General features: G+C 42.8%; 1 protein-coding gene across 9 annotated transcripts in view; it reads left to right on the forward strand.

Annotated features, from left to right (window-relative positions):
- LOC140404400 (pyruvate kinase PKM-like) overlaps window positions 1-17,733 on the forward strand; it is a 72,023-nt gene that overhangs the window by 38,611 nt on the left and 15,679 nt on the right. For 7 of the 9 annotated variants that reach the window (XM_072492885.1, XM_072492888.1, XM_072492889.1 and 4 more), the window contains exons 2-7: window positions 4,359-4,537; window positions 5,501-5,592; window positions 10,501-10,632; window positions 15,074-15,260; window positions 16,058-16,328; window positions 16,907-17,057. In XM_072492885.1, coding sequence (XP_072348986.1) covers window positions 4,359-4,537; window positions 5,501-5,592; window positions 10,501-10,632; window positions 15,074-15,260; window positions 16,058-16,328; window positions 16,907-17,057 — 1,012 coding nt within the window. The remainder of the gene's footprint in view (window positions 1-4,358; window positions 4,538-5,500; window positions 5,593-10,500; window positions 10,633-15,073; window positions 15,261-16,057; window positions 16,329-16,906; window positions 17,058-17,733) is intronic. The other 2 variants (XM_072492891.1, XM_072492886.1) reach the window with 1 other exon arrangement.

Genomic DNA, 17,733 nt, shown 5'->3' on the forward strand with positions numbered 1-17,733 from the left:
TGCTGGGAGATGGGATAAGAGTAGATGGGTGCTTGATGGCTGGTGCAGACGTGATGGGCCGAAGGGCCTCTTTCTGAGCCGTAAAGCTCTGTGATGCAATGACTTAAGCTTTATGTATTGTAATAATTAGCTGATGGAAAATGTTGAACAAGTATTATTCCATATTGCAATTACACTTAGGTTATTATGCCATAGACTGTTTGCAGTTGGGAATCCAGTATAGGTGGTCTCTATAAATCATGAAACCCAGTGCAATCTGCTTTTAGCATCTCAGCTCAAAAAGGGTCCCTTAATCTTGTGGGTCGTTCGTTCTTGATGATGGCTATCTCTCACTAGACATTTCTCTTGGGTGCACTAGTCATTATCAATATATGGCACTCCGATCTCTAATGAAGACTAATTCTAGTGCATTCGTTGCAGTATTGTAGTGGATTATAGCTTTCAATTATAGGCATGAAGCCCATGTGGTGCTTATGCACAGATTTCGCGTTGCACTTGTAGTTTTACAATCTAGTTTTCACTTTTCCTAAACTTCAAACTCTGAAGTCTGCTATTTTCCCCTGCTATTTTGTCTTAAACCTGCCCGATTTGGTGCCTGTTGGCTCCTAACTGGCTTGCCAATTGCTCTACATGCTATGTAGCTTTGGCCTGGGGAGGTGCCCTTGGGACTTTGTTACATCTCTAGGTGTCTTCTACCTCAAAGTGTGTCTTTTGCACACTCTAGGTGTCTTCTACCTCAAAACTTTTCATAATTTTGAAGACCTCCTATTAGGTCAAGCTTTTTTGTTATATACAGAGAAAAGAGTGAGCCTGTTTCTCCTTTCTCAATGGGTATAACCCCACAATTAAGTTCAAGTGACATAAGATTTCCTGCTGACGAAAGTTACTTTCTCAAACTAGTTGTTTCTGCTGCCACTTGTGAGTATGGTTTCTTCCTTTTGCACCTATTGTGGTTTGAGGAGGAGTACTGGGGAGTCTCCCATGGTTAACGCAGTGCCATAACTAGAAAATGAGCTTCTGGAAAGCCCTGAAATTTACAGTTCATGCTGCCAAACTGATAACTGCAGGGGCAGTAAACTGGGCAAGATTACTAATCAGTGACTCGCAGTTGTCTGTGTAATGTCCTGAAAGCTATAGTAGAAGAGGAAAACAGAACTTGCATTTATGTTGGAAAGCTGAGGTTAGAAAGACGCAAAGTGCTTCGCCACCCATGGCGTTTAGTCACTTTCGTGCAGGAAGGTGTGACTCCGGTATTGGACCCAAATGACTGGAGTCTGTAAGTGCCTCTGTGGAGGTCTGGTTGAAGAAGCCAACGATGAAGCCTTTTCTCTCTACATTGGAATCTAAGTAAGCCAGCTGACCTTTTGTTGGTTATTGAGATATGCAGCAGGGAAGGTATGTTGGGCTTTCTTGTGGACTGGTGGCAAAATCTAAAGATTTGGCTTTTAAATATGGGATGGATTCTTGCAGCATGTTAATCATTGATGGCAATAAAAATGGTGCAAAAAAAATCCAAGGAGAAAAATTAAGTGGTAATGTTTCATCGAGTTTTTCATTATTAAATATAGCATTTATGAATTCACTACTGGTATATTGAGTACATGAGGGGAGGCAGTGGCATAGTGGTATTATCGCTGGACTAGTAATCCAAAGAGTCGGGCTCTGGAGACCCGGGTTCGAATCCCGCCATGGCAGAAGGCAAAATTTGAATTCAATTTTTAAAAAAAATCTAGAATTAAAAGTCTAAAATGTGACCATGAAACCATTGTCTATTGTTGTAAAAACCCACCTGGTTAACTCATGTCCTTTAGGGAAGGAAATCTGGCCTACATGTGACTTGGATCCACAGCAATGTGGTTGCCTCTTAAACGCTCTCGGGGATGGGCAATAAATGCTGGCCCAGCCAGCGACGCCCACATCCCATCGATGAATTAAAAAAAAAAAGATTGTATAGGAAGGTGTCGGCAACATTTCTGACTTGGAATCAGGAGTGGTTGATAAATATAAATGTACTTTTGGTAACTCTTCGCTCTAGCCCCTTTAAGATGTCCCAGAGGAAAATCTGATGCTGAGCTGTAGTAGAATTTGAAATGGAGTGAATTTGCAGGAGGACCTTTAAGGATGATGGCGGAAGACAGTAAATTAATTTAACGATATGGAAGTTGGGTATCAAGCGCCTTTAACTGCCAAACTTTAGTGAACCTATTTTCTCTCCTTTGAGTCAGTTTGATTGCATATTGAACCCTTAGTTCATGTTGACTTTGAATTCAGGAATTCTGGTGTTCTGTTACGATCTGACCTTGCGGGAGTCTTGCAATTCCTTGGTTCAATTCTGGAAAGACCAATGCTATTATCTCTGCCTCCTGTCTCACTCACCAGTGATGACATTTCTCCCCCTGTCCATAGCCTTGCTGGGCTCTCCTTTGCAACCCTGAAGCTCTGCTCAACCTTGCCGAACTTCAAGCCGTGCATCTTTTCACAAATCCAACTTGCTCCTGTCTGCCCTGGCCTCCTTCGAAAGTCTTTGAAGCATGCGCTTCCTGTTCAAAACCCTGCACAAAATCTTGCACATGTTGCCCAAGACCCTTATCCTCACTGACCCATGGCTCCTAACCTCCGTGCTTCATTTCAAATAACTATTTTTGAATCCCTTCGTGAACTCTCTGCTTCCAACCTAAAAGGAATTGGCCCTGGCCTCTGTATTTTCCCTCCTTTTACTTAACCCAGCTCTCCTCACTTGATTATTCATAACTGCTTTCTATTCACTTCAGTCCACCAGTCTATCTCCCTGAAATTCTTCCTCAATTCTCTCTCTAAAACCCTCTGAAAACCAGGACTCACTAAGGCTGTTGGCTAACTGAGTGGCCCTTTCCCTGGTTTAGCATTCAGTTTCCTTATTGATCACTTTAATCCTTCACATTAAACATGCTCTATAAAAAATTGTTCAAAACTTTTACCCTCTAATTTTCTTGCCACGCAGAATTTGTTGTTAAGAAAATCCTTTGTATACGAACTGGGACACTAGGTGCAGCCAGAGAAAACTTATTTAACTGGTTTCATTTGAACTTGTGCAGTGAAGAATGTTGAAAATACAACGTTAGTTTGTAATCTTATTGTGAAATGCAAAGACTTGACTTCAGGTAGTTAGTAAAAAAATTGGTTACCAATGTGCACTGCCAACTATTTAAAGCCATGATGTCCTCTACTTAAGCAGGGCGTGTCAGTATAAGGCCTCCGTGTGTCCTTGGTAAAGATTATCCTATGAGCACAGCTTTTACATAAGCTTAATATATTCAGCTGCACAGTAGAGCTGTTGTGACCTTAACATTGAAAAGAGTGCACAACTGACTGGCAAAAAGCTAGTGGTCTTGATGTTGTTCGATGTGGGAACTACGCATTAGCAACAATACCTACAAACATATAATTTATTTAGTGATTTGTTTACAGAATGTGTGCTTGTGGTGTGACTGCCCATTGAAGCGTGAATCTAGCACAGCCAGCAGCAACTCTGCTTTGTCCTTGCTGAATTCCTTAAGGTCCTTGTAAAGTGATTTCAGTGATGTCATTGGTGTGCAATGAAGTAACTTTTCAATACAGTGGCCATTTTGCCCGTGTAGTTCAAAATATGAGATGAGGAGCAGGTGATAGTTGACAGAAGGAAAATTGTCTTTCATAATCAGATGCACTTCAGTCTATGCAAGGGATCTTCAAATTTCATTTGAGCCACTTTAGTAATCAGGGCCATAAACTTTTTAAAATAAATTTAGAGTGCCCAAATCTTTTTCTTCCATTTAAGGGGCAGTTTAGCGTGGCCAATTCACCTGCCTTGTACATCTTGTGGGTTGTGGGGGTGAGATCCACGCAGACACTGGGAGAAGTCGGGGCCATAATCTTAAAATGAATTTCGAGGACAGCATTCCAACAATGTAGTGTTTTTGAGTGCTCCACTCGCACGTGGGTCAAAAATCCCACAGGGGGTTGGGGCCTACAATCCTCGTGCCAGGAAAAGGGTGTTGATCGTTTAAACAAGAGCTGGTATGTGGATGCAGCTCTTAATTAAAACTGAGATCCACCTCTAAATATCAGGATGATCATAGCAATCTAATTTCCTCCTTTTTGAATCTTGGGGAGTTCACAGATTTTACTTGGTTGTGCGATAATCTTTCAATGGACTTGTGCACTTTTTGACTTGCATTGCTGCCTAACACCCTCAGTGTATTAAAACATCCCAGGGGCTTCCAAGAGTAATCGGACCCAAATTGGTGGCATGTCTTAAGGGGGGAAAAAAAATGTTGGGTGGTGTTTGCTAAATACAGCTCAGCACAGACTAAGTGTTGTCTATTTTCTCTTCCCATCAGGATAGAATCTACAGCCGCAATGCCAACCACAAAACCTACTCCGCACGAAATGGGCACAGGTGTTCGGCATCAGCAGCTGAATGCTGCCATGGCTGACACTTTCCTGGAGCACCTGTGTCTGTTGGATATTGACTCTGAAGCAACAATTGCACGGAACACCGGCATTATATGCACCATTGGTAAGTAGTGCAGAATCGCCACAAAATATTTCCTAAGATTTGGTGTTCGTTCGGTGCGGGGTTGGTTCAGATTTTTAGTCTGTTGTTTTGATGTGCAACCTTTCTTAACCCAATTATCCATAATTGCCTCCCTGCAGAAGCTTCTTACAAGCTTGTTGTAAGACTTCTTACAAGCTTCTGTAGCAATATCTGCTGTTCAAAAATATTGTACTCCATTTCTTCAACATGGACCTTCCAACTCCCCATTCCTTAGTTAATGTTGAGTAATTAACATGCTTTCCTTGGAGTATAAAGCTCTACTGTTAACCTCTTCCAGATCTGGTGGCCTAATTAAAACATACTTGGTCATTGTCTGATTCCTGTCCATTTTGACTGCTCACCTGATTGTTGTGCACGTTTTATCTTTCTATTCATTGTTGCAGTCCAAATCTATTGTAGTGCATTTCCCAAGAGGGTCAGCCCATCAGCCTACGTTGAGAATTCCAGTATATACTAATGTCCCATTGTCTGAGCAGTTTTTGAGACCAAGGCTGCTTCCATTCTGGTGTGACAGGTTCTGTAATGACTGATGAATCCAATGTGTGATCTGCTGACTGTTTCAGATGTGGGGCTCTAGAATGTTAGATAAGTTGTTTTGTGATTTGCTGGTTTCCTCCAGTGCCTCAAACTTTGTGTCTCCACATTCCTGACGACGTTTCTCTGGATTCAGTGACTTCTTGAATGAGCCTTCTCCCTTTTGGTCAATCACAAACTCACATGCGTTTACTGGGTTTAGATTGATTCTTCAGGGGTTGCTTTGAGGAGCTTCAAAGCATTTCTGCCCCGACTGAGTTCCCAGTGGAGGAGGAAGTCTGGTTGTCAGCCATGGCGTTTGAACAATGCCCTCGGTCATCTGTCAGAGGAAAGTGAATATCAGTCACCAGTTTGAAGGGATGGTTGTAATTCTGCTGTTTACCTTCCAAGGGCCTGCCTCCAGATCTGTTGATATGCTGAAGGAGATGATCAAAGCTGGGATGAATGTGGCACGGATGAATTTCTCGCATGGAACACATGAGGTATTAGCATTATTCAACTCTAGCCTGGAATGCTATGTCGGGCTGCTAAGTGTAGCGCTGAGATACACAAGTCGGTCAGAACTGTTTGGTTTGATAGTGAGCTGACTCGCTGGGGTGACCATTAAACAATTTGCTTTTTGCGACTCCTGTTAGCACATGGGTTGCCTGTGGGGTGGGGCGGGGGGGGGGGGGAGGGCCTGCAAAAAAAAAAAAAAAAAGCTTCCAAGTATAAAGCTGCCGTCTGGTGGGTAAGCAGTCCACTAAGATTGGCTCTGTGGGCAAGGCACTAAAGGACTACTGTTGACCAAGGAGTTGGCCTTTTTTTTAGAAAGGGAGATTATTCTTAGGACAGAATTTATGCATTTAAAAAAAAAAAAAAATGCATCCATGTTCCTCTGTTCATAAAAGACCAATTTCTTGCCCCAAGCAAGATCAAAATGTCTTGCCCTGAGAAAATTTCAGTGAATTTACGGGTAGTATTTTGGCCAGTCAGCAATTGTGTAAAATTAAATGAAATAACTGCACACTTGTTTTTAATTAATCACCAAGATGCCCGATGTTTACTTTTTGAGAAGGCGTAAAATTTTACTTGCATTTACCATTAGCACTGTAATTGAACAAATCTTTCCCTGGCTCATTTCAAACTCTTGCAAGATGTGTGTATTATTTTATTTAAAAATCCAATCAAAACCAATATTGTTGAAATTAATTACCTACTGCAGTGACACTTAAAATTACATGATTTCTTTCAATCTCTTTAAACTTTTGATCGATCAAATAGCTATGCAGGTCTGTGTTCATGCGTAGGGTGGTGGTGGGGTGGCATGGGGATACAATGGTTAGCACTGCTGCCTCACGGCGCCCAGGACCCGGGTTCGATCCTGGCCTCGGGACACTGTCTGTGGAGTTTGCACATTCTCCCTGTGCCTGTGTGGGTCTCATCCCCACCACCCAAAGATGAGCAGGGTAGGTGGATTGGATTGGATTTGGATTTATTTATTGTCAGGTGTACCGAGGTACAGTGAAAAGTGTTTTTCTGCGAGCAGCTCAAACAGATCATTTAGTACATGAAAACAAAAGAAAATAAAAAGAAAATACGTAATAGGGCAACACAAGGTCCACAATGTAAATACATAGACACCGGCATCAGGTGAAGCATATAGGAGTGTAGTATTAATCGGGTCAGTCCATAAGAGGGTCGTTTAGGAGTCTGTTAACAGCTGGGAAGAAGCTGATTTTGAATTTGTTAGTCCGTGTGTGTGTTCTAGACTTTTGTATCTCCTGCCCGATTGGATGAAGTTGGAAGAGTAAGTAAGCCGGGTGGGAGGGGTCTTTGATTATGCTGCTGCTTTCCCAAGGCAGCGGGCGCTGTAGACAGTCAATGGATGGGATGATTGGCCACGCTAAATTGCCCCTTAATAGGGAAAAATAATTATTTAAATGTGTGGGGTGCTGTTTCTTTTGCCAGAACGGTTAGGGTATTCTCTGGGTATTTTAATGTCGCCACTTGCAAAAAATGCAGATGGTGCGCATTGAAATTGATTTGCCTGTAGCTGTACTTAAAATGGAAGATTTAAACCCATGGTAACTAGTGCCTGCAGTTTCACTTGAAAGCATTGGGTTAAATGTTACACTGGATATACCTCGCGTGTTTCCAACTTTATAAAGCTTGCTTTTTGGTGCTTTTGTGGCTGAGTAGCTGGGGCTCTGGCTAAAAACTGGGGGCTTTGTACGTAGACTGATTGCAGTGAATGCAGACTGCTGTGGAGTAGTTAAGAAAAGCTTAGTGGTTTGGAATAAGAGCAAAAATACAAGGGCTAGAAATACTCAGCGCATCAGTTCTGATGAAAGATCATCTCGACCTGAAATATTAACTTTCGTTTCTCTCCACCGATGATGCCTGAAACAGTAACTCTTTCTCTCCCACGATGATGCCTGAAACATTACCTCTCGCTTATCTCCAGATGATGCCTGAAACATTAACTCTGTTTCTCTCCACAGATGGTGTCTGACCTGCTGAGCATTTCCAGCCTATTCTTTTTTTCTTTTTTCAGATTTCCTGCATCTGCAGTACTTTGATTTTGTTTGTGGTTTGGAAAGGAGGTAACAAGACATTATTTTTGACCTTGAGGCAGCAAGTATTGAATTGTATAGCGGTATCTTGATCAGCATGGCAACGGTCATCACGACAAACGAGTTAGTACTGTAATACAAGACACTAATTGCCGGTTCAGAGTACACTGAGCATATCTGGTTTGAGGGTATCTCCGATCAGGATATCGCACACTTGGCCTATCAGATGCAGGCTGTTCAGTGAACCTGGCTGACTGTCTGCTAGACCTTTTCAGCTGTTAAGACTGGAATGTGTCACTTGGCCTGTATAGTAGAGGTCAACTGAAATGGAATATGCTCCATTGATCTGGCTTGTCTATTTATAGGATCTGTGGCTGTCTTGTGTAACAAATTTGTGTATTTCCGTACGCGTTTGAATATCGGGGTGCCCCATAGTAATGGGCGTTTTGTGGTAGAATTGATGCTCCAAATAATGCACAAGAAAGATCTAAGGAAAATTAACCATGTTAGTGTGGACAATCGTGAAATTTGGCCTAGTTTTAAGTTCCTGTCCAGACTATTTAATAATGCAACTTCAGTACAGTTAGTGCATTAGTGAGGGATGTGTGCCAGACAGCTATAGCTCTTGCTGACAAAGTGTACTGTACTGATTTGAGGGAAAATTCTTGACTGAAAGTCACCCTTATCACCGAATTAGTGGGTTTGCCTTTGGCTTTATTCACTTTCTTGTGTAAGGTGATATTTCATTGCTGTTCCCTAAGATATAATAAGAATGTCCTTACCCAGGCATCATTTTGTAAGGAGTAACAGGGCCCTTTGTAGAATTAGTGTAACGTAGAATTAATATTATGTATTTTGAATGGTAATCTAAAATATTTTCATATTTTGACTTCTCACCTGAGGGGGGGGGGGGGGGGGTTGGGGAGAAAGAAGAGAGGAGCAGGAAGAGACAGCGAGAGAGAGAAACAAAACTTCTGTATTGCCGTTTGATGTGTTGTCCTCCAATGTCTCTCCCAAGTAGATAGCTTCTCTTGTGTAGACCATAAATGTTGGTGACTTCTGAGTGGAAGCATCACAGCAGAACTCTCTGTTTTTAATTTGTTTCTAGTCTGAATCAAAATTGCCGCTGTTGTTTCTCTCCGCTACATTAGGATATAATTCCTGACTGAAACATCATACATCAAATCTTGCTAAAATGGTTCAGTGCCGTACCAAACGGTATTTCTTAATTGGCAGCATTAGATAAGCCTCGATGACTAGACTTTGTGGGCAAAGTTATAATTGAGTTACTTTGTCTGTATCAAAAAACAATGTCTAACAATTAGAGGTGGAAAATATTGTTGTTTACTCTGTCACCTTTTGGTGGAGCTGCAATGTAGTTAAGCAGCTTCTTGTCAAAGGAACAGAAATGCTCATCCCTTTTGGGTCATTAAATGTGTCCATACCTATTTGTGCTTCCTCTGTGGGTGACTTGATGCTCTCAAATTGGGTGTGAATGCTTTAATAGTGTACCGACCAGGAACCAAACACAAGTTGGCACCGTTGTAGGATATTTTGAAGCAATCCAAATCTGACCTGCTTTCTGGCACTGCAAGGCACTACTTGACCCTGGACCTGCCTGGAAATGCAGCTATAGTTTATTGTTCAGCCAGAGGTTGTGCCTGATGAGGTTGTGTAGCATCCCATGAGTTTGTTTGCTGTGTTCAACTGTTTGGGTTCCATTGCTGTATAGCTTCAATGCCCCAAACGCAACTATATTTTGCAATATTGTTGCACAACTTCATGGAATAATTTCTCTTGATTTCTACCCATGGGTTTGCAGATTAAACATTTTTTTCAGGGAAGTAAAATAATTAACAAAAATGCTGTCAGTGATCAGATAGACTAGATCTCTCGTGTCTAATATTTTGGAACAATTCAGTTCTCTAATGTCTGGTCTTTGCAGTGAGAGTGAACTATTCTGTGCTCCCAGGTGGAGGGAGCTATTGAAATATTTGTAGAAAACAGCATTGTATTTGTTCAAATGGACACGTCGCTGGCAGTGAAAAGTTAAAATTGACAGCATCTCATCAATGAAGATAACCAAATTTTGAACTGGGGTCACTTGACTTGTTCTAATCTCATTACTGTATAAACAGAATGTTCATAGATAAACATTGCTAACTTGTGTCGATACAAAACTTCTGTTGTAGTCTGCTTCGCATTCGAGCTACTGTATATTGGTTTTAAAAATTAGGCGTGCCTGAATGGCTAACTGGGGCACATTCCAGAATTCGCTGCTGTTGAGATAGCTGCTCTGAATATTTGAAGTGACATGTTTCCGACTCTGCTTTTGGGACATGGTAGAAGGGTTGGTAACTGGGATGCCTGCAATATCTTTGTTACGGAAACTGATTCTGTTGGACTGCATGCAAGTAGAATTGAGAATAAGTTGCACTTGTACTGTGGGGAATGTTCAAAGTTAGAGCCAAATATCGCTTGCCTATCTAATATTTGGTGTCTGACAGTATTGGTATGGAAATTGATTGGATGATTTTAGGTTTTGACTTGAAGCAAATTATCAAGTTGCTTTTTCCTTTTAGGCATGGCTTCTCATCTGCTTAAGATGCTGTACAATCACTAAATTTAATCTGTTTTTAGAAAACTTGGCAACGCACTTGAAAAGGCATTCCCTAGTGGGGAAAATTGCATTTTATTTGGGTTTAATATTCGTGCTAGTGAACCTGTGTAACAACGTTTTTTTTTAAGAAGCTAAAGTTTACCTGAAGTCTTCGCAAAGCCACTTGGCAATTTTGGTATCAACTTTCAGAAGTTAAACTGAATTCTTGCTTGTAGTACCACGCAGAAACCATCAAGAATGTCCGTGAGGCTACAGAAAGTTTTGCTAGCGACCCCGTCCACTACAGACCAGTTGCTATTGCTCTGGACACAAAGGGACCTGAAATCCGCACTGGACTTATCAAGGGAGTAAGTATTTTGTGCAATGCTTGCTCTTTAACCCAATCCTCATTTACTTAAAATGGAGGGAATACCATTCTTCTGGATGGTGGGAAATAAATAGCTCAACAAGGTTTGGGGGTGATCAGCTATGTTACTTCTGATAAACACCAACTGGTTGATCCAGAAATGAAACGGTGTGACAAACTCAAGGAAAGCGGCTTGTTATTGTCGGCTTGAGTCAAAAAATGAAATGGAGAGCAATGCCATTTTACCAGGTGCAGCTTGTATGCATTCAAATATTTTGGGGCGATTTTTATAAAACTTAGTTTTATGCGTACATATATAAAAAGCATATATTTTATTGCTGGTGACAAACAGATCTTTGAAAACAAGAGATGAACGCACTCCACCTCGAATGGGACTCCTCCTCTGACCCCTGAAAGGCAAACTTAATTTGCCAATCCCCCAACCACGCTGAATCCCTGGGTGGCACCGCTGACCACCATCCTAGAAAGATTCCTTGCCAGGCAATCGGAGGCCAAAGTCACAACATCAGCCCCGTTCTTCTCCTCCGGCAACTCCATTATGTCAAAAATCGCCACTAAAGGACAGGGCCTCAACCCCCATGATTGTCGACAAATTCTCAAAACACTGATGCCCAGAGTTCAACCAGTTTTTGGGCAGGACCAAAACGCATGCACATGATTCGCCGAATCCCTTGAGCACCCCTCGCACTTGTTCTTCACGTCAGGAAAGAACCTGCTCATATGGGCCCTGGTCATGAGCCCTGTGAACCACTTTAAATTGAATCTGGCCCGTCCTGCCACAGAAGGTAGAGTTCACCCGATTCAGTATTGCACTCCAGATCCCCTTCCTGTGCCACTCCCAGCTCCTCCCACTTTCCCTTTCTCTCTTCTAATGGAGTTTCTCTGTCACCAGCAACCACCCACATATACCTGAGATCTTCCCTTTCCCTAGCTCCTTGCATGATAATCTTATCCATCAACGTATGCCTCGGTAGCCAAGGGAATGAAGGAAAACCTTTGCGAACAAATTCCCACAGCTGCATATACCCAAGTCTGCTCTCCTTCGGGAGCTGATATTCCTCTAGCCCAACGAAACCACCCTCCACAAACAGATCCCCGATCCTCTCGACCCCCTCCAGCTCCTATAAGTTGCGTCTGTCCCCAATGGTGCAAATCAATGATTTCCACAAATTAGCGACAATAATGACATGCCCCGCCAATCCAAGTGCTGCATCAGCTGGTTCCAGATTTTAAGAGATGCCACCATAACTGTGCTTGCTGTATACCAGGCAGGGGAAAACAGGAGAGGGGCAGTGACCAGTGCCTTTAAACACCCCCACACAAGAAGCCTCCATTTACCCCCACCACTGCCTGACCTTTTCTGCATTCTCCGTCCAGTGGCAATACAATAAATTTGGCAGTGCCAACCCCACCAATCGCTGTCGCCTCTGCAGGAAAGCTCTCTGGATCCTCGGTGTCTTACCTGCCCACATATAGGCCGCAATTAACTTATCCACCCTCTCAAAAGACGCTCTGGGGAGGAAGATGGGAGAGACGGGAACAGAACTTGGGGGAGAATGTTTGTTTTTCTCGCCTGTACTCTACCTGCCGAGGAAAGCAGGAGAGTATCCCACCACTTCAGCTTTCCTCTCGCCCCCGCCACCAGACTGGCTGAAATTTGTGCATTGTGTCCCACTCGTGAGCCACCTGAATGTTGAGATACCTGAATCATGTTCTTGCCAGTTTGAATGGCAAGGTTCCCAAGTTTGCGCACCTACCCAGGGAGTTTACTTGGAAGACTTTGCTCTTGGCCAATTGGTTTGTACCCAGAGAAGGCTCCAAACTTTCCTAACCACCAAATCCTCTTCCCCATGAGGAAGATGAGGGTCTGAAAGTCCTGCAACAAGTTGTCCGCATAAAGGGACACCGTATATTCTCTCCCCCTACGTTCAGTGCTTCTCCATTCCTTTGACCTTGCGATAGCTGGGGGTTCGATAGCTCTTCCAAACCCCTGCCATAACCGACATCCCTGTCTCGTGTTCCTGTATACAGCTGGAAGTATCCCGAGCTCACTACAGTCATCCTAACGCACGGCATGTGCTGGTATTTTGTAACAATCTCACCCAGGAAAATGTTGGCCCAAATCCAAACTGCCCCAGGACCTCAAAAGATACCTAATTTCACTCGATTGAAAGCCTTCTCTGCGCCCATGGAAATAATTACGTCTGGCATCTTCCCCCTAGATGTGGTCATGACCACGTTCAAAAGCTGCCTAATGTTAGTTGACAGCTGTTGCCACTTGACAAAGCCAGCCTGATCCTCTTGAGACCACCTTCGGAACACACCCCTCCAGGAGCCACACGAGAACCTTTGCTAGCACCTTCACATCAACAAGGAAATGGGCCTACCGGGTCCTTATCCTTCCTTGGGATCTGGGAAATGGGCACTGTGCCATTTATCTTCCCCTCTCTCTCTCTCTCTCTCTCTCTCTCTCTCTCTCTCTCTCTCTCTCTCTCTCTCTCTCTCTCTCTCTCTCTCTCTCTCTCTCTCTCTCTCTCTCTCTCCTCTCTCTCTCTCTCTCCCTCCCTACCCCCCCCCCCCCCAAATGACAACATTTTTTTATACATTCCCAATAGACGTGATGCCAGCAATGCTGCAAATTACTTATAAAATTCCACTGGAAAGCCATTTGGCCCTGGTGCCTTCCCAATTGCATAGAACCAATGCACTCCATTGTCTTCTGCGGTCCCGATGATGCCTCCTGTCCTGCACTCGAAAATCCAGCCCATCTAAGAACTGCTCCATCTCAGTCCTCTGCTGGGATAAAATACTCCATTGATTTTATCGGGAGCCGTCACCAGCCATCCCCCCCTCATCCCTAACCTAAGCTATCTCTCATGTAGCCGCCTCTCATCTCAACTGGTGAGCTAACAGATGGCTGGCCTTCTCCCCATACTCGTAGAATACATCCCCTGAGTGACGGCAGCTGGTTCACCGCCTTCCCACCGATACCAAGCAGAACTCCGCCTGCAGCGCCTCTCTCCGCAACATCTCTTTTGTCGGGGCTGCTGAGTACTGCTGGCCCACTTCCAAAATAGCATCGGCCACCCTCCTGTGGCCCTTGTTTGAAATTGCCTCCCTCCTAATCACTGCCTTCCCCTCTTCCCAAAACCTCCGCATTCCACATAACGCACTGTTGCCGAGATTACCTTCTCACACAACTTTTTGACTGCCAGGAATGCCGAATCTAACCCCCACTGAGACCGCCGTCTTGACCTGTTTCTAACCTCGCGTCCACATAATGTGGTACGTGGTCCGATATAATATATTCCGCTCATACAGTGCTGTCTTGAGCCAGAGGCTACCACAGTTGATTATAAACTCTCAGTATAACTGCAGTTTAATACTGCATCCTACAAAGTGCCGTCACAAACATTCACTGAAAGGTAAACACTGTGTTGATGATGTGCATTACACGGGTAGCACGGTTGTGCAGTGGTTAGACCTGCTGCCTCACGGCGCCGAGGTCCCAGGTTTGATCCCGGCTCTGGGCCACTGTCCGGGTGGAGTTTGCACATTCTCCCCGTGTTTGCGTGGGTTTCGCCCCCACAACCCAAAGATGTGGATTGGCCATGCTAAATTGCCCCTTAATCGGAATAAATGAATTGGGTACTCTAAAAGATGCGTGTTACTGTTCTGTAATTTGTGTGCTCTGTAGGATCGAGTATTTAAACTGGAGAGTTGTGCTGCTCGAGGTAGAATCATTTGTTTAAAAATATTGTTTCCCTTTTGTATTTTCTGTTCATTGAAAAAAATCCTTACAATTTTGAATGTGTGCAAGTTGCTGGTGCCTGAACAATGTTCTGGTATATTTCCAGGTGAAGCGGGAAGTTTTTTTTTTGTCAAATAATTTACCGTGGAGACTCTGAAATTGTTTAGTTATTATTTACCCAGTTCCTTTGCAAAGTAAAAGTAACTTTTTCATGTTTTAAAAAAAAAAAAATGGCTGTAATTTTTGTCAAATTGCTCAACTTCCACGAGGAACTCGGCCTGCTTTATAGCCGATAAGAAATAAGAAAACTTGCTGCCGAAGCTTCTTTGTTTTGCATCAGGACAAGCACAAGAAAGCCAAATTTCAAACCATCTCAATTTATACTACAGGAGAAATATGCATCCTTCTAAATTGTTTTGTTTGAAATTTGGCATTCTTGCATTTGTCTTGATGAGTGCAAGATGAAGAAAAAAAGCTTAAACACCGTTCAAGTTCTGTATTACTAAGCGACGCTTGGCCCATTTTGAAACATCAAACAATTGATTGAGGATACCATCCTAAAACTAGTTCCAGCTATAATCCACAAGGATTCCCCAATGCGCTTTCTGAATAGTGCAAGATGAACTTTGGAAAGTCGGGGGTCATTAAAGCCAATTATCCTCTTTTGTAGAGTGGCACTGCTGAAATTGAACTGAAGAAGGGAGCGAAACTGAAAATCACATTAGACGATGCGTATAGCGAGAAATGTGATGAAAATTTACTGTGGTTAGACTACAAACATCTGCCTAAAGTGGTTGATATAGGTAGTATTATCTACGTGGATGATGGCTTAATTGCGCTCCGTGTGTTGGAGAAAGGTAAGTGCTTTATGAAGATATATTCTGATTCCCGCCACACAACTTCTGTCGAGCTAGCTTTCTTTGCACCTAAAATCTCCTGTTTCTTTATGACTTTTCACAGATGGAGTTTGCTCAGTCATTTAGTGCACTTTTCCTTCAATACCAGACAGGAGTGCTCTTTTTGACTTCCCCAGTTGCTCCTCTGTGCTGCCCAGCAGCAGATAGCAAGATGATTGAGCATTTAAAACTGTGGTTGAATGTTGCATCGCCCACTTTGGGCCAGATGCTGAATGTGTGCTCAGCGTTGCACAAGTGTGTTTTTAAAGTTTATTTAATAAACAAGTAGTCCCGGTGATTACTACTTGGTGATAAATCCTTGTCCTGTATATGATGAGATGTTTTAATTCCCTGAATGCTACTTTTTTTTTTAATGAGCAAAGATGCGTTGAAAAATACCTCCAGTGTTCTCTGGCTGCTGTAGAAACTGTGGCTTCCTAGGACATTTCTGAGGGCTTTTAAGAGTCAATCACATTGCTGTGGTCAGGAGTTGCATGTAGGCCAGGCCAGGTGGTTTTGCAAATTTTCTTCCCTGAAGGGTATTTATGATGGCTTCATCGTCATAATTCCTCATGAAACAATCTTCAGACGAATGTGACTTAGTCAATAAAATGTTTTGGTAGTCAGAACTGTTATCAATTTTACCGAAGGTTTTCCAAAGCCTTTGCCTGCACTGAAGTAACTCTTCACTCTTGATATCTGTATTCAGTACTTTCTGTGCAGCTTGAGCATCCATAACTTGCTTTGTTTGATTACAGGTGCAGACTATTGTGACACTGAGGTTGAGAACGGAGGTTTCCTGGGCAGTAAGAAGGGTGTAAACCTCCCCGGAGCAGCGGTTGACCTTCCAGCGGTGTCTGAGAAAGATATAACTGACTTAAAGTTTGGCGTGGAGCAAGGTGTAGACATGGTGTTTGCCTCCTTCATACGCAAGGGTGCTGATGTCCATGCTGTCCGGGACGTGCTGGGTGAAAATGGAAAACGCATCAAAATTATCAGCAAAATTGAGAACCATGAGGGAGTTCGCCGGTGAGTGACCAATCAGTACCTCAAGATCATTATCTAATAATATGACCAGGGCTTTGGAGCAAATACCCTGACTGTGTATTAGGAGTGCCAGATACCCAGACTTGGCTGGAGTCCATGTGCGTAGATAGCATTAGAGGTTTTTTTAATGACTTGATTTCTTACTAGTTTATAGGCTGATAGATTAAGGCTTGTAACTCAGGAAATTAAATTGTTCATTCCATCATTCTAATTCTCAGATTGAGAAGGGAGGTCTTCTGGATATATTTCAGAATTGAATAAACTTATCTAACACCGCTCAGCATAAATACTAGAACTTTTAAGACCATAGATTAGTCTTGGTATTTTGGATTATTTTTGGCTCACATCACTTCCAGCCTGTTTCTTTTGTAAAATCTGCTTACACCTATTGTTCAGAGGCTGAAATGCAACTCCTGTTTCATGTTGGAACGAACCTGACCCATCAAGTGATATCAACTAACTTGTGCAGGAACTATTTTAGCAACCAGCCTTGGATATTACTTAAGAGCCCAGAGTCCATCATTAAACTAACTTCTCAAGTGGCTATTTCTCTCCTTCAGATTTGATGAGGTCCTGGAGGCTAGTGATGGCATTATGGTTGCTCGTGGAGACCTGGGTATTGAAATTCCTGGTGAGAAGGTTTTCCTTGCTCAGAAGATGATGATTGGACGTTGCAACAGAGCTGGCAAACCGGTCATCTGTGCTACTCAGGTATGTAGTTACCTTTTTTCAAACATAAAAGCTCTCCATAACTTGCTGCTGGGTTGAGGTTTGTAATCCATCCTAGAATATTTGCTGGGGCTACGTTTCAATTATACATTTATAATGAATTGGTTTCTGCCTTAACTGAATGCCCGTAAAATATCTGAAGCTGGCCTCTTTTTGGTAGAAACTTGTGAAGATTATTTGCTGTTCCGTTTGTGCTTTCAAAAAAGTGTAATTGAAATTTCAAAAAATCATTCTTCTGTGATCCTAGATTGGGGAATGCACAAGGATTTCAAGATTGTCTAATTTGGATCTTTACATAAATATTGCTGAAAAGAGAAGAGGCTTCTGAAGCTTTTAATCTTGCACTCAGCAGCCGGGGAAAAAATGCAAGAATGTCAAATTTCAAACTCTCAACAATTTATACTACAAGAAAAAAAGGGTGCTTATTTCTGCTAAAGTCCACATTGTGCAGGGAAATTTGGCACTTGGGAGTGCAAGATGAAAAGCTTCACCAGCAATGCCTTCCCACTTCAGCAATATTCAAAATCTTTACCCAGCTTGGCTTAGTGCTGTTCTTCCTAGGTTCACTCCCCTGCCCTGTCCCTTTAACCTAACCTACACATCCTGGACACGAAGGGGTAATTTAACATTACCTAGTCTGCACATCTTTGGACTGTGG

This window comes from Scyliorhinus torazame, chromosome 30, assembly GCF_047496885.1.
Source record: "Scyliorhinus torazame isolate Kashiwa2021f chromosome 30, sScyTor2.1, whole genome shotgun sequence".
In the NCBI taxonomy this organism is placed as follows: domain Eukaryota; kingdom Metazoa; phylum Chordata; class Chondrichthyes; order Carcharhiniformes; family Scyliorhinidae; genus Scyliorhinus; species Scyliorhinus torazame.